Source organism: Micromonas commoda, chromosome 15 (genome assembly GCF_000090985.2).
Source record: "Micromonas commoda chromosome 15, complete sequence".
NCBI lineage: Eukaryota > Viridiplantae > Chlorophyta > Mamiellophyceae > Mamiellales > Mamiellaceae > Micromonas > Micromonas commoda.
In genome coordinates this window covers 379,975-403,432 of record NC_013052.1, presented here as the reverse complement: position 1 = coordinate 403,432, position 23,458 = coordinate 379,975, and the positions used below count along the sequence as shown (strand labels likewise).

Below are 23,458 nucleotides of genomic sequence, written 5' to 3'. Positions count from 1 at the left end.
GATTCCGACGCCTCGACGACGATCCTCGAGGCGGACGCGGATGGTGACGACCCCGGGACGGACGACGATCCCTCCCTCCCGCCCGCCGAGCGCCTCTTCCGCGCCGCGACGCGCCTCCTCGACGATCGCCCGGACTCGGCTCGCGCGCAGAGGCGCGCCGCGACCTTCCTCCGCGAGGCGCTCGAGCTGGACCCGAACCACCGCGCCGCGCTCACGGCGCTCGGCCGCGCGCATCAATCGGGCGAGGGCGTCGACGTCGACGACGCCGTCGCGCTGGACCTCTTCCGCCGCGCCGCTAAACTCGGAGACCCGGGCGCGCACGAGGAGCTCGGATTCGCGCACGCCACCGGATGGGCCGGAGCTGCCGAAAACCCGGCGTTGGCCGTGACGCACCAGTACTTTGCGGCGATGGGCGGCGACCCGCGGGGTCAGATGGCCATGGGGTACAGGCACCTGCACGGCCTCGGCGTGCCCAAATCGTGCGCCACGGCGGCGTTGTATTACGAGGCTCCGGCGTCGAGGCTGATTGAAATCGTCCGAGATCCGGCCGCCGGACCCACGCCAACCGTCGAGAAGACGCGGCTGACGCCGGACACCGAGGGCGGCGACGGCGGCACCGCGCGGGAGCGCGACGTGGTGCAGTACTACCAGTACAGCGCGGACATGGGAAACGCTGACGCGGCGACGGCCATCGGACGAATCTTCGCCGCCGGCGCAAAGGGCCTTCGACGAGACAGGCGACGAGCGTACAGGTACTTTACCCAGGCGGCGGCGGCGGGAGACGCGGACGCCATGTCGCAGCTGGGGCACCTGTTCGCCAACGGGTTGGGGGTGCGGGCGAACAACGCGACGGCGATCGGGCTGTTCAAGGCGGCCGCGGAGAAGGGTAACGCCAACGCTCAGTTTGGCCTCGGGTACATGCACCTGGCGGGGTTTGGAGTGGAAAGAAACGAGAAGAAGGCGCTGAACTACTTCACCAAGGCGGCGGAGCAGGGCAGCGCCGAGGCGCAGTTTCACGTCGGCGCGATGCACGCCAAGGGTGTCGGCGTGCGCCGCGATTACACCAAGGCGTTTTACAACTTCAACCTCGCCGCGCACCAAGGTCACGCCGTCGCTCTGTACAACCTGGCGATGATGCAACTCGCCGGCGTCGGTTTACCGGCGTCGTGCGCGAACGCCGTGGTGCTTCTGAAGGGTTTAGCGGAGCGTGGGCCCTGGAACCGACGTCTCGAGTCTGCGCACGGCGCGTACAGAACCCGCGCGTACCAAAAGGCGCTCGTCAAGTACATGAAAGCGGCGGAGACGGGCGTGGAGGTGGCGCAGAGCAACGCGGCGTACGTGCTGGAAGGGGCGAAAGAACGGTGGGACCCCGACTGGTCTCGGGACTGGTGGGACGGCGAAGAACGGGAACGGCGCGCGATCCACTACCACAGACTCGCGGCGGACCAAGGCAACGTTCGCAGTTTGCTTCGCATCGGCGACGCGTACTACTACGGCGTCGGCGTCGGCGAGGCGGACCGGAACAAATCCGCCGCCGTGTACCTGCAGGCGTCGCAGAAGCGGAGCGCTCAGGCGATGTTCAACCTCGGCACCATGCACGAGCACGGGCTGGGTTTACCCAAGGACCTGCACCTGGCGAAGCGGTACTACGACATGGTGTTGAGCGCGGATCCAAAGGCGTGGGTGCCGGTCAAGCTCGCGCTGTGGAAGTTGCGAGCGCACGCGTGGATCGACGAGAACTGGACGGATGTCATCGCGAACCTCGGGGGCGAACGGTGGGCTCGACACCTCGGGAGCGTCGCGGCGCACCCGGATCTCGCGCTCGCGGGGGTGTGCGGGGTTTTGCTGGCCGTGGTGGTGGCGCTCAGGGGACTGGTGAGTCTGTTCGCCGCGTTCGATCCGTCGACTCGCGCGCGAGGGTAACGTTAGGTTGAACGAGTGACGACGAAACAAAAGGAACACGCCAGGAACAAAAAACAAACGGACCTCCCTCGGGGCGATCGTCACGCCGCCTCCTCTTTCGTTCTCCCGGGCGACCGCCGCTCGTCGCGCCTTCCCTTCGCGACGACCTCGCCGTCCGCCTCGCACCCGCCGAGGAACCCGCCCAGCCTCGGGCTGAAGACCTCGTAGATGACGCACAACGGAACCTCGCCCGCCCAGAACACGTAGTGCCGGCCCCAGTACGGGCCGACCTCGCCCCACGCCTCCTCGAGCGCCGGCGATGCGCCGCGGTACAGCCGTCTCACCTCCCGGAACAGCTCGGTGCGTCGCTCCGAGAGGTGCATCCACACGGCGCGCTCCGTCGCGGCTCCGTCGGGGCGCAGGATGCCGAACCGTTCCGCAGCCTCGGGCGTCCACCACGAGCTGGCGTACACCAGGGGCGTCCCGTCGCGGCCGTCGCACAGGTCAACCTCCCTGTGCAGCAGGTGGGTGCACGAATCGATCGTCGTCGTACCTTTCGGTTCCATCGAGCTCGATTCGTCGATTGGATTTGATTCATCGATCGAACCGGTCGTTCCGGAAAAGTCTGGGTCTTCGCCGGAGCGTTCCGGAAAGGGGATGTCCGCGGCGAGGATCTTCGCGACGTCGGGTGGAACGGTCGGGTCCCTCGCCACGTCCTCGAGTCGCACCGCGTCGTGGGACAGGACGTCGACGACCACCTTGGCGTCGGTGAGGAGCTGCAGGTGTCTGGTCACGCTGCCGTCGCTCAGGAGCATCAGGCGCCACGGCGCGGCGAGCAGCGGGGCCATCGCGCCACGCGCCATCGCCAAGTCCTCGTCAAACTCCCAGGACGTGGAGAGGAACGCGGGCCATCGGCTGACGCCCTTGCCCCTGTCGAACCTGTATTTGGGGGTACGGGTACCGTCGCTGGGTACCGTCGTCAGGGAGTCGCGGGGGTGGTGGGGCGGCGGCATCAGGAGAGCGTCGTCGAGGACGTATTCGGCGCCGTCGTACGTGTCGAACAGGGGTACAGTCTCGGGGTTGGCGAAAGGGGTCTCGGCCTCGCCAGCCCCGAGCGGCGCCTCGCGACGCCGCGCCGCGGGGGACGACGCGGAGGACGACGGGGAGCGATGGGACGCGGGCGACGGCGCGGCCACCTCCGCGGCGCCGTCCTCGCGATTCTTCCCGTTCGCGCCCGAGCCCCCGTTGCGGTAGGCGCCGTTGCGAAAGGTAGCGGAGGCTGGGCTCGGCGTCGCCCGCGGGTCGCGGCGAGTGACGCCTCCCTTGAACCGCGTTCGCACCGCGCGCGCGGGGCGAGGCGCGACGAACGACCGCGGGAAGATGACGGGAAGATGCGGCATGTGACGACCGCGAGCGCTATCGGCGTCGTCCCGAAGCGGCGCGCGCGCGAGGAGCGTGTGCGAGGCGCGCGGGGAAGGCGCCGATACGTAGCGCGTCTCGGTCGAGACACTCGGGAACGCCTTTCGCCGCGTCCTAGGACTCGCCCTCGTCCTCGGAAAACGAAAGGCGCAGGACGGCCCTTCACGCGCGATCGGCCGAGGAAAGTGTACTCGCGCAGTCCAAGAAAACCAACGACGTCGCGGCGGTGGTGGTAAAAGTTGACTTTGAACGTTTGGTGCTACGAGACCCATCTGGTGGGAGCGCCGCGCAGTTTTGGTGCGCGGTCAGAAAATCGTCATCTCGGCACCCCAAACTCGCGTGGGACCCCCGCGGCCCCCGTCCGTCCCTACCGCACCCTCACAGGCTGCCCAGCAGACCGAGCCCCGACAGCGCCAACCAAAGCGTCCCGACCGCCACCGCCAATACGCCGGCGCCCAGGTTGAGACCCATCGCCACCCGCGTCGCCGCGTCCGTCGCGCGCGTCACCCGCCGTCCGTCGCGCGAAACGACCGCCCCGACGTCTTCGCACCCATCGTGCCGCGCGTCGTCGTCCATCTGCCGTCGCACGGCGAGGTCGGTGACGTATCCGAAGATGGCGGCGAAGGCGCCCATCGCCGTCGCGGATGCCACGAAAAAAGCCACCAGGTACGCGGCGGATTTACCGGCGTCCGCCAGCACCACCGCGGGCAGCACCGCGAGGATCCCGCTCGGTCCCGCGACGCCGTGCACGAGGCCGATGGACATCGACCACCCTCGTCTGGACTTGTCATCGGTTGACGATTCGACTTCCGCCTTCGACTCGTCGTCGATTTTTTGTTCGCCAAAGCGAGCGGCTCCGCCCGGCGAGGTGACCCTCTCCGCCGCCGCCCGCTGCGACGACGCGGGTTTCGCGGGCGACGACGACGGGGACGACGGGGACGATCCCCTGGGGACGTGGATGTGGGGCAGTCGCATGTCGTGCGCGGCGGCGTGCTCCTCGGATCCCGCCTCCAGCACGAGCGCGACGTGAGCGGGACTGGCGTGACGGGACGACGCCAGCTGTGACGCCGCCAGCTGTGACGCCGACGCCGACGCCACGTCGTCGTGAACCTCCGGATCGCCCGCACCCGCGACGCGCTCGTCGACGATGTGCGCCCTCTCCCGCTCGCGTCGCGTTCGCCACCTTCGAAGATGCCAGAGCGAGATTAGCCCGAGGGCGATCATGGACGCGCCCACCGCCTTGTCCGCGTAGTCGCCGAAGTCGTCGAGGTTCATGCGCCGACGCGTGGCGAAGAAGACGGCGCAGACGAGCGCGAGGCCGAGGGCGTGGCCGATCCCCCACTGCACGCCGAGCATCCCGGCGCGGAGCGCGCGACGCATCCCGGGGCGGTCGCGTTCCGCGTCGCGATTTTCGTCGTCGTCGTCGTCGCCGTCGCGGTGATCGCCGCCGCGGGATTCCACGTCGCGGCGGGGCTTGCGCTCCGGCGCGCCCGGCGAGGCGACGACGGCGAGCGCGATGAGGTGATCGGCTCCCATGAGCACGTGCAGCGCGCCTGAGCGACGGCGAGAGGAGAGGGAGCGAAGGCTTCAGACGGACGAGAGCGAGCGAGGGGAAGAAGTAACAACGATTCTCGGACCCTAAATCGGGGGAGAGGATCTGGCGAGAAGAGCGCGTGTCGAGTGTTCGTTCGCGGCTGAGGGGGTTTCGAACGCACCCATGATGAGGCCGAAGATCACGACGCCCGCGGTGTCCGTGTTCGTCAGGGAGATGTCGCCCGCCATCCTCTTCGTTTACGCAGACGGAGTCCTCCTCTCGTTGTGATGGATTGCATCGGCGAAAAGTGCAAAACGTGAAAATCCACGTCACGGTGCGTCATCAGCTAGAGGTCATAAAGGAATCAGCGCTTTCGGCGTCTAAATGGCCATACGCGAGCGTCGAGAAGAAAGAAAAAGGGAAATTCGCAAAAAAGACAGAGTGCCTGATATGGGGCTCGAACCCATGACCACACGATTAAGAGTCGTGCGCTCTACCGACTGAGCTAATCAGGCCGGAACGATGAGCAGACTGGGGCTACCAGTCAGAATGGTCGTTTCACAGTTGAGCTACCCTGTCCCGTCTATTCGACGGGAGGAGTATCGATACCTGGTCAGAGCGACAAACTGGGCTTATGTAATCGACGTCGTATTCGTGAGCGTTAAAAGCAATTAGGCGCCTTTTCTACTTGAAATGCGTTGCAGAATGCTCTAATTCGGTTTTTGTGAATTCATCGCCGGTGCCGCACAACCAGGGGGCGCGCCGATGCCGTCCCTCGCGACGCCCGCGGCTGTATGCGCGGCCTCGCTTCGGCTTCGTGTCGACGTGCGGGGAGATCGCGGGGTTAGGGCGGTCGCGGCTAGGAGCATCAGCCGCTCCCGCGCCGCGCGTGCCGTCTTAGCATCCTCGTCGTCTGACGATCTTCGCGCGCGTCTTCGCCGCCGCCGCGCGGCGGGCTGGAGGCGCGGAGGATGGGAGCTCGCCTCGATCGCGTGCAGGGCACTCTCCACGAGTAACGAGGAGGAGGAGGAGGAGGAGGAGGAGGAGGAGCAGAGCCGGGGTGAGTAGCCGACGGGCTTCTCCCGTGCCCTATCCATCTCGTTAGTTTTTCCTGATGTTTCCTTTCCCGATCGATCGAACCCCGGAGCGAGCGCGAGCGGCGGCACGCGTGACGACGATATTCATCCAAGCAAAGGCCGAACTGAAGTCGCGAAGAGCGTCCGTGACGCGATGCACTCGGACGCGGCGGCGTAACGCCTCGTTGCCCCCGAGTAACACGCATCGAGTCGCGCGCGCTCGACGCCGACGCTGGCCGTGATGCGAGAAACGAAAGGTTTTCAATCCGACGACGCCGCCCGCGCGACGCGAAGGGACGCTCCGGGGAAACGATGCACCCGCCCCGCGATGCACGACACGCTCGTCACGCGCGCGTTCACCCGCCCGTCCCGATCCCAACCCAACCCCGCGCGTCTCACGCTGAACCGGCGCCCGCCGCCGCCCTCCTTCCCATCGCGTCGTCGCAGGGGGTGGGAACGAAGAGACGGAGGAGCTCGACGCCGCCGACGACGAAAACGTCGAGGTGATCGCCGAGCTCGACGACCTCTTCGCCGCGCTCGCCGCTCAGAGGAGGGGCGAGAGCCTGTTCCGCGAGGAGATGTCCAAGCCGGACGAGGAGATCGACTTGGCGCGAGCCGCGGGCTACGTCGCCATGCACAGGCGACCGGACGAATCTCGCGTGGCTGACGCCGTCGAGGAGCTGGACGTCCTGGCGGCGGAGTTGGAGGCGACGCTGCCGCCGCCCGAACAGAGGTTCCCGCTGCGCACGCTCAAGGCGATCAGCCGGTACATGTTCCACACGTTGGGGTTCAAGGGGAATCAAGAGGAGTTTTACGATCCGCGGAACTCGTGCCTGGACGAGGTGCTCGCGCGGCGAACGGGGATACCCATAACGTTAGCGCTGGTGTACATGGAGCTGGCGAGGCGGGTCGGGGTGCCGATGGTCGGGGTCAACCTGCCGGCGCACTTCATGATCCGGCCGGTGGTCGAAGACATGGAGGTGCTCGTGGACTGCTTCAACGACGGCGAGCTGAAGTTTGTCGAGGACGTCGAGGACATGCTCAAGAAATTTTACACCATGGGCGAGGCGGACAAGCTCACCATCGATCGAAGCTTCTTCGCGGATAACTCGATGAAGCCGAGGGCGTTCCTGACCAGGATGCTGACGAACCTCAAGCAGATTTACTTCAACAACGACGAGTTCGCCGCCGCGCTGCAGATCGTGGCGTATCAGGCGCACTGCGCGCCCGACGAGAAGGTGGCGCTCTTCAACAGGCGGGACGGCGGCATCTGCCTCTTCCTCATGCAGCGCCACGCCGAGGCGGCCGAGGAGCTGAGCGGGTTCTTGGCCGAGTGCGACGCCAAGGGCATGTGGGACGGCGACGGTAACCCGAGCGCGAGGGCTCAGATCTTACAGATGATCGAGCACGCCAAGGCGCAGGTCGCCAGGGAGAGCGTCAAGCGAAGCGTGGAGGACGCCCTCGGCGAATCGGGGGATGGCGAGGACGACGCGTGCGGGGACGACCCAAAGGCGCGGGACGATCCGTAGGAAACCCGTCAAGATTAATTTTAATGAAACCCATTCGTTCGTCGTCGGTCCGCGTGAACACCGACGAAAGCGGCGCTCACTTCTTGCTCTTGGAGCTGAACATCGAGCCGAACATCCCCTTCTTCTTCTTCTTCTTCGTCGCCCCGGCATCCGTCGCCGCCGCCGCGGTCGCCTGCGCCGGCGCCGCCGGCGGCGGCGGCGCCTCGGCCTCCACCACCTGGATCGGTCTCGACGCCGTCCCCGCCGCCTTCTGCTTCTCCGCCACCGACTTGACCCTCGCCTCGACAACCTTGAACATCACCCCGTGGGTCCCGCCCACGACGGCCAGCGCGTCGACCCACTCGGCGAAGTGCATGCGCCCGGTGGGGTGCGACCGCGCGCCGCTCTCGTCGAAGATTCGCGTCGCCACCGCGTCCGTGAGGGCGCCGCCGACGAGCCCGCACGCGCGCACGATCTTATTCCAGCCCGCCGCGTCGACGCTCATCGTTCCCCTTTGGGTATGCGTCGCGAACGCTTCGTACGCGGCGATGAGCTCGGCGTCGGTGTACGCCTCCCCGGGGACGTCGCACGGATTCGACAGCGGCGCCTGGACCGGGTCGGCGCTCGCGGCGTCCGCGGCAGCCTTCGCCGCAGCCTCCGCCGCGGCTGCGGCTGCGGCCGCCTCCGCCGCCTCCGCCGCCCTGGCCTCCGCCTCGGCCCTGTCGTTGTTCTTCTTGCTCTCCCACGGCTTTCGAACCGGCGCGTTGGCCTCAGCCACCGCCGCGGCTTTTTTCGCGGCTTCCTTCCGGGCCTTCTCCGCCGTCTCTTGAGCCTTTTGCGCCTCCGTTCGCGGCGTGCACTTGAACACCCTGTCCTTGACCACCTCGAACTTGACGGAGTACTCCGACGCGACGTGCGCCATCGCCTGCGCGAAACCTTCGAACGTCATCACCTTGGGCACCATGCTCTTGTTGCCCGCCAAGTGCTTGCACTTGGCGAAGATGACCGCGGCGGTGCCCTCGGTGACCTTGGCGCCGATCAGCCCGCACGCGCGCACCGTCGCCTCGAACGCCTCCGGACGCATCCCGTGCTTGCTGCCCCCGAACGCCTCAAACGCCGCGAGCATCCTCCGCCTGTCCTCGCCAATGAGCTCCACGACGTCCGGAGCCTTGTACGCGCTCCTCGACTGCAGCGCCGCGAGCTTCTTGGCGCACGCGGCGAACGGCGCGGGGGAGACGAGCGACGACGTGGACGCGCCGTTCGCCGAGGCCGCCTTGGTCGCGTTCGCCTCCGGGGTACCCTCGGACGCCGCCACCGCGGCGGTCACCGCGGATTGCGCCGCGTCGAGCGCGACGCATCGAAGCAAACCCAGATCCGCGTACGCGTGAAGCGCCTCGACGGGCGCGAGCGCTTGCGCGCCCGCCTCGCCGCTCGCCGCGAGGTACTGCCCGAATATAGACCGCAGCGCGCCCGGGGACGTGGCCTCCGGGCCCGGGACTGGGCCGTTGGCGGACTCCGCGGCCGCTCGGGCGGCGGCGGCGGCGTTTCTCTCCTCGGCGCCCGCGGATGCGGACGCGGAGGCGCCCGGATTGGTCGCCTGCGGGGCGCACTGGGAGATGCGCGACGCGACCTGGCCGAACGTCACGCGGTGCTCCGCGGCGATGTGCGCGCACGCCTGGAGGAACGTGCCGTCCTCCCACCGCAGCGTTCGGGAGTTACGCCCCGTGGCTCTCGCGAAGATGATGTCGCACGACGCCTTGTTGACGGATCCGCCGATGAGGCCGCAGTCCCTCACGAGCTTGGCCCAGTCCCGCCCCGTCACCGCGTCCGCCCCGTCCCCGGCGTTGCCCCCCGAGCCGTACCCGGCGAACGCCTCGAAGGACCTTCGAAGCGCGAGCGCCGCGGCGGATTCGGCAAAGCCAGCGGGAACCTCGGGCGCGGGTCTCTGATTGACGCTGCCCTTGAGCTCCTTGACCCTCGCGGCGAGCTCCTCGAACTCGTCGAAGTCCACTTGGCCGTCGCCGTCGACGTCGAAGTCGTCGAAGAGTTCGCCAGCCTTGGACGCGAGGACGCCCTCGAGGCAGCCCATGTCGGCGAGCGCGACGGAGACCTCGCCGAAGTCGAGGTAGCCGCTGTTGTCGACGTCGTAGCGTTTGAACGCCTCCTGGAGGGACTCGGTGCCGAAGGCGGCCTTGCCGGCGGAGACCTTGAGGGACGATGCCTTGGTGATCTCGGCGGCGGGGGTTTTCTCGTTCGAGCTCCTGCGTTGCCTGCCGTCGAATCCCCCCGAGTTGCGACGCTCCTTCTCGCGCGCGGCAGCCTCCTTCATGAGCCGATCCAGCTCGGGGTTCTCGAACGGCGGGTCGTCGGGCGCGAGGATCTGGCGCGCCTGCGCGAGGCTGACGTTGAGCGCCGCGGTCTCGCTGCCGAGCGCCTGCGCGTCGCGCGGGGGAGACGCGGGGGAAGACGGGGAGGGTCAGGGCGTCGTCCGGACCGCGCGAAAAATCGAACACGACGATGTTGATCCGGAATTGTTACTCGCTTCGGGGGCGGGGGGCGGGGGGGTTCGCGGGGGTGGTAAAGGGTGAGCGGACGCACATTCTGGAGCACCTCCGCGTCCTTCAAGAGCGCCGACAGAGACGTCGTGACCACGTGTGCGGTCGCCATCGTGTTCCGGCGGGGCGTTCGTTGACACACCTCCGGGCAGGGCGGCTCTGAGAGAATTGGGCTCAGGAAGGAGCAGACGAGCTGTGGGCAAAGAAAAATCCGAGAAATGGTGTCCGACCGAGTTTTTTGTGCAACCGACCTATTTTTTCGTGGTGCAGGCACCCGACCGGCGAAGCGACTGCAGCACAATCCGAGGGTTTGGTTCGATGACGTGCGCTCGCCGCGCGACCGCGCACGCGGCGAGGCTGGCGATGGCCGCCGCCTGCCGCCCCACCGCGATCGATTCGATGACGACGCGCCGCGCGGCCGATCTCGCGGCCGCGACGATCCCGCGATTCGCGCGCGGGGGGGTCGCGTCCTCCTCGCGCTCGCCAGCTGTGCCGTCGCCCGGCGCGTCGTCCGTCGGATCGACGCGGACGTTCGCGGCGCGAGGGCTCGCCGCGCCGTCCCCCGTGACCGCGCACGGCGGCGGGAAGGACGATCCGCACGCGGAGAAGATCACCGTCACGTTCATCGAGAAGGACGGCACGGAGACGGTCGTCGCCGCGCCCGTCGGCCAGTCCATGCTGGAAGTGGCGCACAAGAACGACATAGAACTGGAGGGGGCGTGCGAGGGCTCGCTGGCCTGTTCCACTTGCCACGTCATCATCAACGATCAGGCGGTGTACGACGCGCTACCCGAGCCCGACGACGACGAGAACGACATGCTCGACCTCGCGTTCGGGCTGACGGAGACGTCGCGGCTGGGGTGCCAGGTCATTGCGGCCAAGGAACTCGACGGGATGACGCTGTCGCTGCCCAAGGCGACGCGGAACTTCGCCGTCGACGGGTTCGTGCCGAAGCCGCACTGATGACGTGTCACGTCGTGGAGGTCATCACGGGCGGGACGTCGGGGCGGGGGACGGGGGAGAGGGTGGCGGGAGAGTCGGAGGTCGTCGCTTGTACCTTCTAAGGTTGTAGTCGTTTTTTAGTAGGCGCCCGCCGCGGGTATTTAACGTTACCACCTGGCGCACCTGAACAGCGAACGTGGTTAAACTTTCGCCACTCACGGCACATCGACGGTCGTGCCTGACCGTGGCGCTGTGGCTTTTTTTGGGTATTTCGGCAATTTTATTTCACGCGGCGAGGAACTTTCAGCAGGAACCTCTCTGACCGACGCTGAAACCTCGCCGTCGCACACGTTTTCATCGCAAAAAAAACGAACGTGAGAACGACGTTTCACACGTGCGCAGTTCCCGCGTTCTCATAGGCGGATTGGTGCCCGGAGTGGAAACGAATGACTGAGACGCTGCTGGGAAAAAGTACAAAAGGTTCGTGAGGCACTGACAAATTCCGAAAATAACGTTTCGGGGGACGACCACGTCGCCTGATTTGCCAGGTGGTCCAATCAGAATGCGCCATTTGAGATAAATTGCTGTGAGCCAGTACCTGAGGATCGATCTTTCAACGTCGGCCGCGGAATTCACGCCGTTTCGGCGCTTTTTTTGCAGTAAATGTCTTTTCACGCGCTTCACCGCGCCACTCTTCACACGCACATCCTCCACCTTCCGCCCCAACACACACTCTAACAACATGGCCTGCATCTGCGCTCTCAACGTTGTCGCCAAGGCTGCGACCACCGGCAACATCAAGATCCAGCCCGGCAAGAAGTACGCCGACATCAAGGAGGCTGTCAAGTCTGGCGCCGTCGCTGGCTGCGCCCCCTTCCCCGAGGGTGTTGACGCCTTCGGCTTCTTCAACGGCATCGACGCCCGCGAGGCCCAGCGCTACGCTGACGTCGAGATCACCCACGGCCGCATTTCCATGCTCGCCGCGCTCGGCTTCCTCGTCGGCGAGCAGGTCGAGGGCTCCTCCTTCCTCTTCGACTCCCAGGTCACCGGCCCCGCCATCAACCACTTCCAGCAGGTCCCCGGCCTCTTCTGGGGTCTCCTCGGCGCCACCATCTTCACCATCGAGGCCTCCCGCGTCCAGTACGCGTGGCAGAACCCCTTCGATGCCGACAAGCTCTTCCTCCTCAAGACCGACTACACCCCCGGTGACTACCAGTTCGACCCCCTCAAGCTCTCCAAGGGCAAGGATGCCGCCTGGCTCAACGACATGAAGCTCAAGGAGATCAACAACGGCCGCGTCGCGATGGTCGCCATCTCCGGCATGGTCGCCCAGGAGCTCGTCAACGGCCTCAACCTCATCCCCGCCGATGAGGTCCTCGAGATGGGCAAGGAGGGTGCCCTCCTCGCCCTCGAGAAGCAGTGCGCCGGCGCCCCCGACGAGGCTGCCTGCGCCAAGGCTTTCGAGGCTGCCGAGCGCGCCGCCGTCTTCGCCGCCGACAAGCTCTAAATCGTCCATCGTCAAAACCGATGTCAAAAACGATTAGAACTTAGTCGCTCGCGACGGCGCGCGCCGCCGCGATTTAATACCTGCCTGTACTTCATTCTTTCGCGCTTAGCAACGTTATAGCATACTTTTTAACGTGATGAGAGCCATCAAAAATTCACATCCTCAGTCGAAGTAGTCGTCTATGTCCACCTCGGGATCCAACAGCGTCGGCCCGAACCTCGAGAGGTCGATCCCGTCCAGTATCAGGTTCTCGAACGTCTCCGCGCTTTCCACGTCCCCAATCAGCACCGCCCCTCGCATCACGCCGCGAACCAGCAGCACCCGCGCGAACGATCCGTCGCCCCTCCTCGAGTACGTCGTCACGTCTTTTTCGTCTACATCGTCCAGGAGCTGCCCGTTGTACAGCCCCAGAAACACGCATCGCGCGCCGAAGAAAGACGTGCTGTGCACGAAGAGCTCGTAGTTGAAACCCCACGCGTCGTCGTCGCACTCCCCGCACATGACCCTCGCGACGAACGTTCCGGACGTTCGAGCCTGCGACCAGAGACGCATCTGGAACCACGGAACCGCAGCCGCGCCGCCGGAACGCCCCCCCTCGCGGAGCTCGCAGCTGGCGCAGTCCCCCGCGGCGTACACGTCGTGACCGTGGGGTCCCATCGTCCGAAACGCGCGGTCGACGGCGACGCCCCCGTCGGCGCCCCGGGGGAACGAACCCTCGGGGAGCCAACGCACTCTCGGCGCGGGGTCGACGCCGACGGCGGACACCAACACGTCCATCTCGATCCGCTCACCGTCGCCGAGGACCGCGACGTAAGGACCGCGCGTTCGGTTGGAGTCGTCCGCGCCGCCGCGAGGACCCGCCCGCTCCACGCGCGTCAGCGACGCGTCCGTGCGCACGCGGAGCCTGAACCGGCGACCTTTCGAACTTTGGTTCCGATGCAGGCGCCGGGTCCAGTCGGGACCCGCGGCGCCGCCGCGAGAGCCGGTGCCTCGTCGCACCCTCCGCCGCTTGTGTTCGCCGTCGTTCGCGTCGTCGTCGTTCGTCGTCGTCGTCGACGACGACCCACTCGGCACCCCACTCGGCACCCCACTCGGCACCCCACTCGGCACCCCACTCGGCACCCCACCCGCCGCCGTCGTCCTCGATCGAACCGCGTCGGCGAGAAACTCCGCCGCGTCGCGGTCGAAGAACGCGTCGCCAATCGCCGGGTGCCTGCACAGCCACACCAGCGTGGGCGCGTCGTCGTCGGCACCCCCTTCGGCACCCCCCTCGGCACCCCCCTCGGCTCCCGGTTCCTCGTCCCAGCATAGCGCCTGCACCAGCTCCATCGCGATGCCCCCGTTGCCGACGAGGACGACGGTCCTCGCGCCTTCGCCCAACCTTTCGCGAAGATCCTCGACGCTCTCCGTGTCCCTCACCGCCACCGCCGCCTCGTCGTACACGCCGTGAGGGTCGGCGGATCGATCGCACGGGTCGAGCGCGCGTCTCGGCTCCGCCCCGACGCAGACGCACAGCTGGTCATACGCAATCGTCTCCGTCGTGTTAGCCGCGGTGGAATTGGAATCGAATGGACGCACGACGAGCGTGGACTCGCCCGGGTCGCACGCCTCCACGACGCCGCGCACGACGGCGAGGTTCGGGTACGCGAGCGCGCTGTGCGGCCTGTTCTGCACGTCGAACGTCTCCAGGTTGCGCGTCACGCGCTCGACGTTGGTGACCGCCTTGAGCGCGTCGTCGGCGGCGACGAGGGTGACGCGATCGCTCGGACGCAGGCGCGCGAGTTCCTCGGCGCAGCACACCCCGGCGACCCCCGCGCCGACGACCACGCGATGCCACGCGTCCTCGTCGGGGCTATCCATCTCGGCGTGCGTTCTTCGTCCGCGTTCTTCGGCCGGCGGCGACGCGTCTCGCGCGCCTCTCATCCTCGCGTCGCCCGCATCCTCGGCACCGCCGACGCGCGACCGCGCTCGCTCCGGCGCTCCTTCGGGTCCGCGCGTCGCGGGCGGCGGCGGCGGCGGGCGGACGTCCGCGCGCGTGACCACCGCGAGGTCCCCGCGTCGATGGAGCCCCCGCGCGCGGCAGATCCGGCACATCGCCGAACGTCCCCCGCGCGCGCCCCGCACTGCCCCGCATTTTCAATGGGCGCGTGTCAGGCGGTGGCCCCACAGCAGGGTTGCCAGTGCGGATCGCGCTGCTCATGAAGCTCGGCGCGGCGACGGCCGGCGGGCTGATCGCGCTCGCGTGCGCGTGGACGCTGGTGTGCGTGATCGCGTTCACGCGCGTGCTGGAGGGCGTGGAGCGGAGGCACGGGAGGAGCTTCGACGAGGCGCACCCCGGCTGGGCGTCGCGCAACGGCGAGGCGCGGATCGGCGGTGCGAATGGTGCCAATCCCAGGCCCCGCCGGGTGGGACCGTTCGACGGCGACGACGACGGCGACGACGACGGCGGCGACGACGGCGGACCCGACGGTGCGCTCGCGACGGACTCGAGCGGCGATTGCTACCCGACGTGCGACCCGGACGCCGCGCGGAGGCTCGACTACTGGCTCGGACACCAGGGGTTCCGCGACGCCATGGCTGGACCGCCCATCTTGCCGCGGTGGGAGGAGTTCCTGGCGGAGCAGGGTCCGGCGACGCACGTGGTGGGCGGGCCGGACTTTCACGGCGAGTGGGAATCGCCCCCGGACCCGATGGACGTGTTGAACCACTGGCTGGGCCACACCAGCTTCGAGGCGGCGATGCGAGGGGACTTGGACGGGATGGAGTTCGACCCTCACAGGAGGGTGTGGGTGCGCGAGGGCGGATGGATGGCGGGGGGGAGGAGGGCGGGGAGCAAACCCGAGGGGGAATGGACGGTCGCCGCGCGCGAGAACGCGCGGGGGGGGGATCCAAACGTTCTCGCGAGGATGGACGAGGCCGTGCGCGAGTACGAACGATCGCACGATCGAAGCGTCGAGGAACCGGCGAGGACGGCGCCCCCGGATGAGAGTTCTTCACAGCTGTCGTCTCATCCCCCGGGCTCGGACGAAACGAAGAAGGGGCATCACGAGCGTCGGCGCGAACGAAGGACCGGCCACAAGGGCAAGGGACCTCCCGCCCCCTTCGCGGGGCGCATACGCGTGGTCATCGCCGCGACGCCCACGCGCCGCGAGCATCTCACGAAGGCGCTCCTCCCCGCGCTCGCCGCCGAATCGGAAAGCGAACCGCCCATTGAAGTCGTCGTGTCCACCTCGGATACGCAGCTGTGCGGTCTCCTCGAGGCTGACGGCGCGCCGATGACCAGGTGCGTCACCCACCGCGGCCGCGTGGGCGCGCCCCTCACCCCGTCCGAGCGCGATTTCGTCAAGCGCATACCGGGCGACTCGCGGAGCCGCTTCGAGTGGTACTGGCGGGAGACGGTGGACACGGCGGTCGCGCTGGTGACTTCGGACACAGCCGTCGAGCCCGCCATGACGCTCTTCCTCGAGGACGACGTCGTCCCGACGAAAGCCTGGGAGACGAAGCTCCGTAGGCTCATCGCGCCGTATTCATCGTCTGTGGACGGCCGTACCTGCGAGTTTGACGTCTTTGTGCTGTACGCGGAGGGTTTGGTGCAAGTCGACGACGGCGAGCGAGGCAGGTTCGCGGCGAACACCCAGGCGATGCTCTTCTGCCCGGGGATGGCGACGAGGTTCGCGGAGGCGATGCTGGACCGGCTCGGGGACGCGCCCCCGGATTGGCTCGTTCGGGACATAAGCGCCGGAGCGGTGGACGACGGGGACGAGCCCGACGACGGCGCCGTGGGAACGCCCCCGAGGCCGCACGTGATTCGGTTCGCCAACCCGCCGCTGTTTCAACACGGGTGCGAGCACTCGACGCTGCGGGAGAAGGCGGGGGAGGCTGGGGCGAACGTACGGGCGATGAGCACGCACCGGAGTCGGAGCTTTCGGGAGCCGGCGATAGGGTGCGTGCGGCACGCGCGCCAGGGGGGCGGAGGCGCGTGAGTGGTCGGGGCGGCGGGCATCATAGCGCAGTAGTCCGCAGTAGTAGTGGGGAGTTGTTCAACGTCGTGATGAATATCGTCGAGCGCATTCATTGCGGCGATGGACCGCGAGGCCACGATGGACGAGGCGCTCGGCATGCGCGCGGGCCCGCTACCCCGCGGCGTCCACGCGCTCGTCGAGGACGAGATCGCCGCGGGCGGCGGCTTCGTCCTCGCGCACCTGCTCGCGCGCGCGCTCGGGCGTCGCGACGACGACGACGACGACGACGGGGGCGTCGAGGAGGGCGGCGGCGGGCAGCGTCGCGCGTCGCCGCGCGTCTGCCTCGTGTGCGCGGAGCAGGACTTCGCGCATCACGCGCGGGTGATGGGCAAGCTAGGACGCAACCTCCGCGCGGACGTCTCGAGCGGGGCGCTGGCGGTCGTCGACGCGCTCACGACGCCCTTCGCGTGGTGCGCCAACCCCGGGGCGTCGGGCCTGAGTCGGGGGAAGATGGGTGGAGTCGAGGCGCACACGCGACGCGCGGACGCGAGCGGGCTCGACGGCGCGCGGGACCTGTTCCGCGCCATCGCACGCGCGCTGGGCGACGACGACGACGACGGCGACGCGGTGGTTGTGTTCGATTCCCTCAACGCGCTCGCGGATGGCGAACCCACCGCCGCGGACGCCGACCGCGCGGTGCCGTCGCTCCTCGCGTCCGTCTCGTCCCTCCGTCGCGGACGCACCGCGATCGTGGCGCTCGCGCACAGGGACGCGTGCGCCTGGGACGGGCGCGGGTGGCTCGACGCCGCGCGTCGCCGCGCGGACGTCGTCGTGAGCTGTCGCGCGCTCACCACGGGGCACGCGGCGGACGTCCACGGACACGTGTCCGCGGAGCATCGCACGGGGCGCATGATTAAAACGACGACGAACGGCGCGGCGGCGCCGAGGCGGGTGGACGCGAGGTTCCGGCTCACGGAGCTCGGCCCGAAGGTGTCCCGCGTGCACGTGTGAGGACGATGCGGCGCATAGGACTTAGTGTGTAGGGTTTAGCGCGTTCGGGCCACCCGGGACGACGTCCAGCGCGATGCCGTCGGCGGAGCCGGCTCCGTCTTGAGGCAGGGTCGGTGACTCAGCCTGAAAAAGCGGGAAAAAAGGAGAAGAGGTGACCTACCCACCCCACCGCGGACCGCATACCCGTCATGCACGCCTACCGCCTCAATCGGTCCCCGAAGGCCAGCCCGCGTGGTAACCGCGTGGCCCCTGCGCCGTCCTCGCCGCCGGTCGTGCCCCGATCACCCGCCGCCTTCGCGCCGAGGGGTGGACCCCAGGCGGTATCGGAGAGCGTGGTGGTCCCTTCGCTTGGCGAGGCGGCCCGCATGATGGAAATCTTTGTGCAACGCCGGAACGAGCGCGACGCCGACGGATGCGCGGCGATGCTGGTGGACGACGACGATATCCGCGGGCCGGCGAGCGCGTACGGCGCCGTGGGGAAGGAGAACGTGAGGAACGCGCTGCGGGCTTGGATCGAGGCGCACCCGGGGTTGCACTACACCTGGAGAAATGTGAAGGTGGAGTCCAAGGGCGGTTATTTCCTCGTGACTTTTGACTACGAGCGGCGGTGTGACGATGAGAGTCAGTGGGGCAGGGGACGGGAGACGGTGACGCTGGACGGGACGTGCCAGCGCGTGAGGAAGGTGGAGGAGCACGGGAAGAAGCCTTAATCCGCCAAGGAGAGGCGCACCGGAGTAGCCAATCATCACAATTCTTCGGGTGTCCCTTCGGGACCGCAAACGGTTTCCAGAAAATTGACGAGAATCATCAACAATCTAAAAGTCATCAACGCGAAACCTTCGTTTGTCGGTTTTAAAAAGTGTACACTCTCATCCATCCATCAGTCCTCGTCGACGCGCACCGTCTCGTCCAGGTCCCCCGCGACGGACGCCGCGCGCGACGACCGCCTGGTGACCCGCCTTCCGGTGGACTTTGGCGACACCGTCTTCGCCTCCGTGTCCGCTGCGTCGACGTTTGCGTTGCGCGCGCTCCGCCGTGTCGATCGACGCGGGGGCGAAACCGTCTTGGCCTCCAGGTCAACCTCCTCCTCTTCCTCCTCCTCGTCAGCCTCCATCGTCTTGTCGGCGTCGGCGGTCGACGCGAGCGACGCGGACCTCGAGCGGCGGGTGACCCTGCGGGGCGGCGACGGCTCCGGCTCCGGCTCTTGCTCCGGCTCCGCTTGCTCCGGCTCCGCCGCCCCGTCCTCCTTCTCGTCGATGGTGGCATCCTCGAGCGCGTCTGCTGTTTCGTCGAGCAAGTTCCTCGCCGACCGCCGCGTGACGCGTCGCGGGGGCGACTCGGGCCTCGTGAAGACGTCCGCGTCGTTCTCCTCGGCCACGGGCTCGTCCGCCATCGTCCCATCCGCCGCCGCCGTCTCCTCGGCCACCGGCTCGATCGTCGGTTCCAAAGTCGTCGCCGCCGCCTCATCCAGGTTTACCTCCTCCTCCTCTTCCATGGCGGTGACGTCGACGTCGGGCGCGGGAATCGCGGGAACCTCCTCGGTCGCGGCGTCGTCAACGGCGAACGGCTCGGGCGCCGGCATGACCTCCTCGGGGACCTCGACCGCCGTGGACTCGTCGACCGCCGGCACGGCCTCCTCGGGCTCCTCGACGACGACGGGCACCTCGACGACGACGGGCTCGGGAGCCTCATCCTCCTCCTTCTCGGGGGTCACATTCTCCTCCGCCGCCGCCTCCTCGTCGACGGTCGCGTCCGCGGTCTCGGGCTCGGGCGCCGCCTCGGGTTCAATCGCCATCGCCGGTGTCTCCTCCTCTTCCTCGACAATCTCGATACCCTCGGATGGGGAAACTCCTCGGTCCTCCCCGTTTAACTCGACCCCGCCAACCTCGTCGGGAAGCTCGTCGTCGTCGAGCTCCGAGTCGGAGAGGTGCGCCACATCCGCCAGCGCCAGCGCCCGCTTCCTCGCCTCCTCGCCCGCGCGCCTGCTCTCCTCCTCCGTCGGCCGCGTCGCCTTCTTCCGCCTCGAGTCCTTCTGCGACCAGTCCCTGACGTGGTCGGTGATGACAATCTCGCCCCCCGCGCCGTGCGCGTGGTACGGGGTGGGCAACAGCGGCCACGCGGGGTTGGGGGTTCGGGTTCGGACAACCTCGACGGTGGGCAAGGACTGATGCACGCGCGAGTACTTCTTCGTCTCGCCGCGCCAGTACTCCAGCGGCTTGGTGCGCTCGCGCGTCGACCGCCGGAGCGGCCGGCCATCCTCCGTCTCCATCAAGTCGTCCCTCAAACCCGCGGAGGTCAACGACTTGCGACGCTCAAACCTCTTGCGCTCGCGCTTGTGCGGAGTCCCCGCGGGCCTCTTGACGCCGGCGAGCCTGCGCAAAGGAGTGCGAGGTTTCTTGCCCTCGCCGCGGTCCGTCATCGGATCGTTGCCTCCGTCGACGAGCATCTTAGCCTCAATGGCCGCGGGCGTCGCCCCGAAAAACGCGTCGGCGTCGTCGCCGTCGTAGCCGCCTTCAAATCCAAACCCGTCGTTGAAATCGTCGTCAAACATTGCCGGGTTTCCGCCCATCGCCGCCGCGTCGGACGCATCGGCGAGCGCCGCCGGGGCCCCGCCGCGGGACCCGCCGGCGGCGTGCGCGAACGTGCCCTCCTCTGTATCCGTGGGCGTGAGCGCGTAGGGAACGAGGCTGGGTCGGCCCGCGGCTGGGACGCGAGTGTGGAACCCATCCTCCGACGCGGGGGTATCAACCGCGGGCGCGACGTCGATCCCGGGCTTGGCGGATGAGAAGTAGCGCCCCAGGTCGCGCGCCTCGTCGAAGGCGTCGCCGGCGTTGACGCTGCCGCCGCTGCCGCCGTGACTGCCGGTGTCCGCGGACGCGGACTGCGACCTCGCGCCGTTCGCTCGCGACGCGTCGCCAGGTTCAGTGTTTGCGTCGTCGTCGCCGCTGCGTACAGCTGTGTTGACGCGCTCGTGCGGGGCGCGGAGGACGAGCGAGAAGGTTCGCGCGGCGACGGCGCGTCCGGTTCCCTTGCGCGCGCGCATGCCCGCCCTTCGGTGCGTGACTCGCCGGCGCGACGCGGGCGGTCGCTGCGCCGGGGTCTCGAGGGATCGCCACGCCGCATCGTCGGCGACCGCCGGGTCGGGCTTGAAGCTGACACGGCGGGTGAGGCCGCCTCCGGGGGTGACCCCTGGGGTCTTGAACGCGCTCTTCGGCGCGAGGACGTTGCTCCATCCGTTTACGGGCGCGAGCGGTTTCCTGCGAGGGGTCGCGAGGGGCGGACGCGTGAGCGAGAGCGCGCGGCGCGGCGGGGGGAAAGGAGCGGAAATTGCGTCCCTCCTCGGTTGGGTTGGGTGTGAGAATCTCGCGACATCGTCGCTGGACGGGCGACGCGCGACGCACCTCAGCACGATCTCGAAGCGGCGGGGCTGGATCTGGCGCGCCTCATCGCCGAGTTTAGCGTCCAGGACCTCGCGGCGCGTCATGTTCTCGATATCCATCGCGTCACCCGCGCGAGACGTGGGGCGCGATGCGACTGCGGTGAGTCACTCGGCTCCGACCGAGGGGATGGAACGCTGGACGAGCCGACGCTTCGCGCCGCCTCCTGCACGGGAATGCGCGAGTGTACCTGCGCGTTCGGCGGCTCGTTCGCTCGTCACCGACCGGTCAGGTGCGCCGATGCACTGTCTTCCTCCGCTCACGCAGCGATACGCCGTGCGCGACCGTGGGAATGCGCGCGGCCATCTCCCGACAGCTGACGTTCAAACCGCCGGTGGGAAAAATCCGCAACGTTCCCCTCCTTCGAGTCATGAGAAAATTTTCCCAAATTTCACTGAAATTCAGTCTGAGGATTTTGCGAAAAAAAACGGGCATTCGACAGACGAGACCCATAACCTAACCTAAAAGATTTCCAACCCGGAAAAGGCTCACGCGTTGAATGAAGGTCGAACGAAGACTGGAACGTCGCCACGCGACCGCCACCGACACGACAACCACCACCACAAACACCACCACCACCGCGCGCGCGCGCCGCATCCCTCGCCCGAACCCCAACACCTCCCCCGCGCGCCCCCCCCCCCTTTCCCTCCGCGTGCGTCACCAGCGCGCGCCCGTTGATGCAACAGCCAACGCCAGCAGCACTACGTATCCCGCGGTGGCCAACAGCGTCAACCCGGCACCGGCGCTGAGGTACTTACCCTGCGACGCCGTCGCGAAGTCCCCGCCGCCGCGCATGTGCGAGAAGAGCATGTACGCGCACACCGCCGCGTTGACGACGGCGGCGGTTCGCGTGCACCGCCACGCGTTCGCCCAAGGCGTCGCGGTAATCACGAGCAAGCCGAAGGTTGCGACGGCGTCCACCGCGGTTGAGAGCGCGCCGAAGAGACTCAACGAGCCGTTCAGGAGGAAGGTCCTCAGGGCGAGCGCGCCGAACGCGACAGATCGCCCCGCGCTCGTGAGCCACCACGCCGTGACCGCGGGCGGGGCGACGATGGCGGCGGAGAGGAGTAAGAGCGACGCGTTGCGTTTATCGTTGCCGGCCGATGCGCCGGTATCGTCCAGCGCCTGGACGACGAGGATGGCGAGCGCGACGGCGCACGCGAGCGCCGCGGAGTTGTGCGCGAGGGATGAGACCCGGAACGCGCCCGCGGCGACGTCGAAGAGCGCGTGCGCGCCGCCGCCGCACGCGACCGCCCGCGCGGCACGACCGTTAGGCGATCTGATTCCCGGGCGCGAGACGCGCGGCGTCGTCGCCGGGGCGAGCGACGTCGCGACGGGCGCCGAGGCTGGCGACGGGGCGACGACGTTAACCGCGCATCCGGCGACGAGGCGCGCCCGGCGCGCGAGGCGCGCGGGCGCGATGCACGGGACGAGGCGCGGGGCGAGGAGCGCCATCTGGACTGCTGAGCTGGAGCCGGTTTTCTCGGTTTTCCCGCGGGCGCTGGCACCGAGTGTGATGAGAGTTGCCAACTCGTCGCGGTGGGAGCACACGCGAGCGCGATGGAGCTCGACGCCCCGGGCGATGTGGTCATCACCGACCTCTCCGACGCGATGTCCTTCGGCGCCGAGCTCGTCGAGCCCGCGGTCCGCGATCGGTCCGCGAACGCACGCGCCGAGAGCCCCGTCGCAACGAACGCGCGCGGCGACGAGCTCGTGTTGGTGATCCACGGGATGAACTCTCACTGCCGGAACCCCAACGTGCGCGCGCTCGCGGTGGGCCTGGCCAAGCGCGGCGCCCGCGCGCTGACGTTCGATCTACCCGGGTACGGCTCGTGCGACGGGTCGTTCTGGGACGTCCGCGGGCAGTGGGGCGGCGCCGCCAAGTCGCTCGCGAGGATCAGGCGGGTGCTCTCCCACCCGGCGGTGCGCGGCGAGGCCTTCGCCATCGTGGGCTCGTCCATGGGAGGCGCGCTGGCGATCTTCGCGGCGAACGAACTCATGGACGCGGGCGAGCATGACATCACGCGGATCGTCCTGGTCAACCCGCTGATGCGCATGAAGACCAGGTTTCCCACCGCGGTCCTCCTCGGCCTCTTCATCCTCTCCAGGGTCCCGGTGCTGGACAAGTTGGAGGTGAGCGCTCGGCCCAGCGATCGAAAGGACGGGGACAAGGACATGGACTTCGACGAGGCCGGCCAGGCGCAGTGCGACGCGGACGACACGACGTGGCGCGGAGGCGTGAGTTTGCTCAGCGGCGTGGAGTTGTACCGCCTGACGCGCGTCAACGGCGACGGCGACGCGACAGAGGTGAGCGTCGACCGATGCGCCCTCGCTCGACTGATGCGCCGCGCGCCGACGACGCTGCTGACGGGCGCGATGGACGACGTGATACCCCCGGCGTCTTCGATCGGTCGGTTCGACGCGGCGATCGGGGCGGGCGGGTGCGCGGAGGGGTGCGCAAGGTACGGGTTCGATCGAGCGGGGCACTCGCTCACGCTGCAGAGCCGCCGCGAGGTCTTCTTCGACTTGGCGGCGGGATCGAAACCGCCCCTCTAAGAGGAGGAGGAGGAATAGGAGGAGGAGGAGGAGGAGGAGGAGGAGGAAT

At 68.1% G+C, this 23,458-nt stretch overlaps 14 protein-coding genes across 14 annotated transcripts; 8 read left to right on the top strand and 6 right to left on the bottom strand.

Annotated features, from left to right (window-relative positions):
* Window positions 1-270: 270 nt before the first annotated feature.
* On the top strand, window positions 271-1,713 carry MICPUN_66396 (predicted protein; the record flags this gene model as incomplete). Its single annotated transcript, XM_002506512.1, has 1 exon — window positions 271-1,713. A coding segment is annotated over one exon (1,443 nt), but the record flags the coding sequence as incomplete, so codon positions are not given.
* A 377-nt stretch (window positions 1,714-2,090) lies between these two features.
* MICPUN_73186 (predicted protein) lies at window positions 2,091-2,771 on the bottom strand (the record flags this gene model as incomplete). Its single annotated transcript, XM_002506334.1, has 2 exons — window positions 2,091-2,472; window positions 2,644-2,771. Coding segments are annotated over 2 exons (510 nt in total), but the record flags the coding sequence as incomplete, so codon positions are not given.
* A 928-nt stretch (window positions 2,772-3,699) lies between these two features.
* On the bottom strand, window positions 3,700-5,103 carry MICPUN_64488 (predicted protein; the record flags this gene model as incomplete). Its single annotated transcript, XM_002506333.1, has 2 exons — window positions 3,700-4,874; window positions 5,037-5,103. 2 exons carry the CDS (start codon window positions 5,101-5,103, stop codon window positions 3,700-3,702), a joined length of 1,242 nt encoding a protein of 413 aa, XP_002506379.1.
* A 1,394-nt stretch (window positions 5,104-6,497) lies between these two features.
* Window positions 6,498-7,460, top strand: MICPUN_88760 (predicted protein; the record flags this gene model as incomplete). Its single annotated transcript, XM_002506511.1, has 1 exon — window positions 6,498-7,460. A coding segment is annotated over one exon (963 nt), but the record flags the coding sequence as incomplete, so codon positions are not given.
* A 76-nt stretch (window positions 7,461-7,536) lies between these two features.
* Window positions 7,537-10,106, bottom strand: MICPUN_104362 (predicted protein; the record flags this gene model as incomplete). Its single annotated transcript, XM_002506332.1, has 2 exons — window positions 7,537-9,873; window positions 10,038-10,106. 2 exons carry the CDS (start codon window positions 10,104-10,106, stop codon window positions 7,537-7,539), a joined length of 2,406 nt encoding a protein of 801 aa, XP_002506378.1.
* A 563-nt stretch (window positions 10,107-10,669) lies between these two features.
* Window positions 10,670-10,957, top strand: MICPUN_98372 (predicted protein; the record flags this gene model as incomplete). Its single annotated transcript, XM_002506510.1, has 1 exon — window positions 10,670-10,957. One exon carries the CDS (start codon window positions 10,670-10,672, stop codon window positions 10,955-10,957), a length of 288 nt encoding a protein of 95 aa, XP_002506556.1.
* A 686-nt stretch (window positions 10,958-11,643) lies between these two features.
* LI818R (chlorophyll a/b-binding protein) lies at window positions 11,644-12,592 on the top strand. The gene has a single exon (XM_002506509.1). The coding sequence runs from the start codon at window positions 11,679-11,681 to the stop codon at window positions 12,441-12,443; it is 765 nt and encodes a 254-aa protein (XP_002506555.1). The 5' UTR covers window positions 11,644-11,678; the 3' UTR covers window positions 12,444-12,592.
* Window positions 12,593-12,605: 13 nt separating this feature from the next.
* Window positions 12,606-14,303, bottom strand: MICPUN_104359 (predicted protein; the record flags this gene model as incomplete). Its single annotated transcript, XM_002506331.1, has 1 exon — window positions 12,606-14,303. The coding sequence occupies one exon, from the start codon at window positions 14,301-14,303 to the stop codon at window positions 12,606-12,608; it is 1,698 nt and encodes a 565-aa protein (XP_002506377.1).
* A 338-nt stretch (window positions 14,304-14,641) lies between these two features.
* Window positions 14,642-16,508, top strand: MICPUN_64482 (predicted protein; the record flags this gene model as incomplete). The annotated part of the gene is made up of 1 exon (XM_002506508.1): window positions 14,642-16,508. The coding sequence occupies one exon, from the start codon at window positions 14,642-14,644 to the stop codon at window positions 16,424-16,426; it is 1,785 nt and encodes a 594-aa protein (XP_002506554.1). The 3' UTR covers window positions 16,427-16,508.
* A 35-nt stretch (window positions 16,509-16,543) lies between these two features.
* MICPUN_64481 (predicted protein) lies at window positions 16,544-17,416 on the top strand (the record flags this gene model as incomplete). The annotated part of the gene is made up of 1 exon (XM_002506507.1): window positions 16,544-17,416. The coding sequence occupies one exon, from the start codon at window positions 16,544-16,546 to the stop codon at window positions 17,414-17,416; it is 873 nt and encodes a 290-aa protein (XP_002506553.1).
* Window positions 17,417-17,604: 188 nt separating this feature from the next.
* On the top strand, window positions 17,605-18,126 carry MICPUN_104357 (predicted protein; the record flags this gene model as incomplete). The annotated part of the gene is made up of 1 exon (XM_002506506.1): window positions 17,605-18,126. One exon carries the CDS (start codon window positions 17,605-17,607, stop codon window positions 18,124-18,126), a length of 522 nt encoding a protein of 173 aa, XP_002506552.1.
* Window positions 18,127-18,296: 170 nt separating this feature from the next.
* On the bottom strand, window positions 18,297-20,915 carry MICPUN_64479 (predicted protein; the record flags this gene model as incomplete). The annotated part of the gene is made up of 1 exon (XM_002506330.1): window positions 18,297-20,915. The coding sequence occupies one exon, from the start codon at window positions 20,913-20,915 to the stop codon at window positions 18,297-18,299; it is 2,619 nt and encodes an 872-aa protein (XP_002506376.1).
* A 595-nt stretch (window positions 20,916-21,510) lies between these two features.
* MICPUN_64478 (predicted protein) lies at window positions 21,511-22,308 on the bottom strand (the record flags this gene model as incomplete). The annotated part of the gene is made up of 1 exon (XM_002506329.1): window positions 21,511-22,308. One exon carries the CDS (start codon window positions 22,306-22,308, stop codon window positions 21,511-21,513), a length of 798 nt encoding a protein of 265 aa, XP_002506375.1.
* Window positions 22,309-22,413: 105 nt separating this feature from the next.
* MICPUN_64477 (predicted protein) lies at window positions 22,414-23,409 on the top strand (the record flags this gene model as incomplete). Its single annotated transcript, XM_002506505.1, has 1 exon — window positions 22,414-23,409. One exon carries the CDS (start codon window positions 22,414-22,416, stop codon window positions 23,407-23,409), a length of 996 nt encoding a protein of 331 aa, XP_002506551.1.
* Window positions 23,410-23,458: the final 49 nt, after the last annotated feature.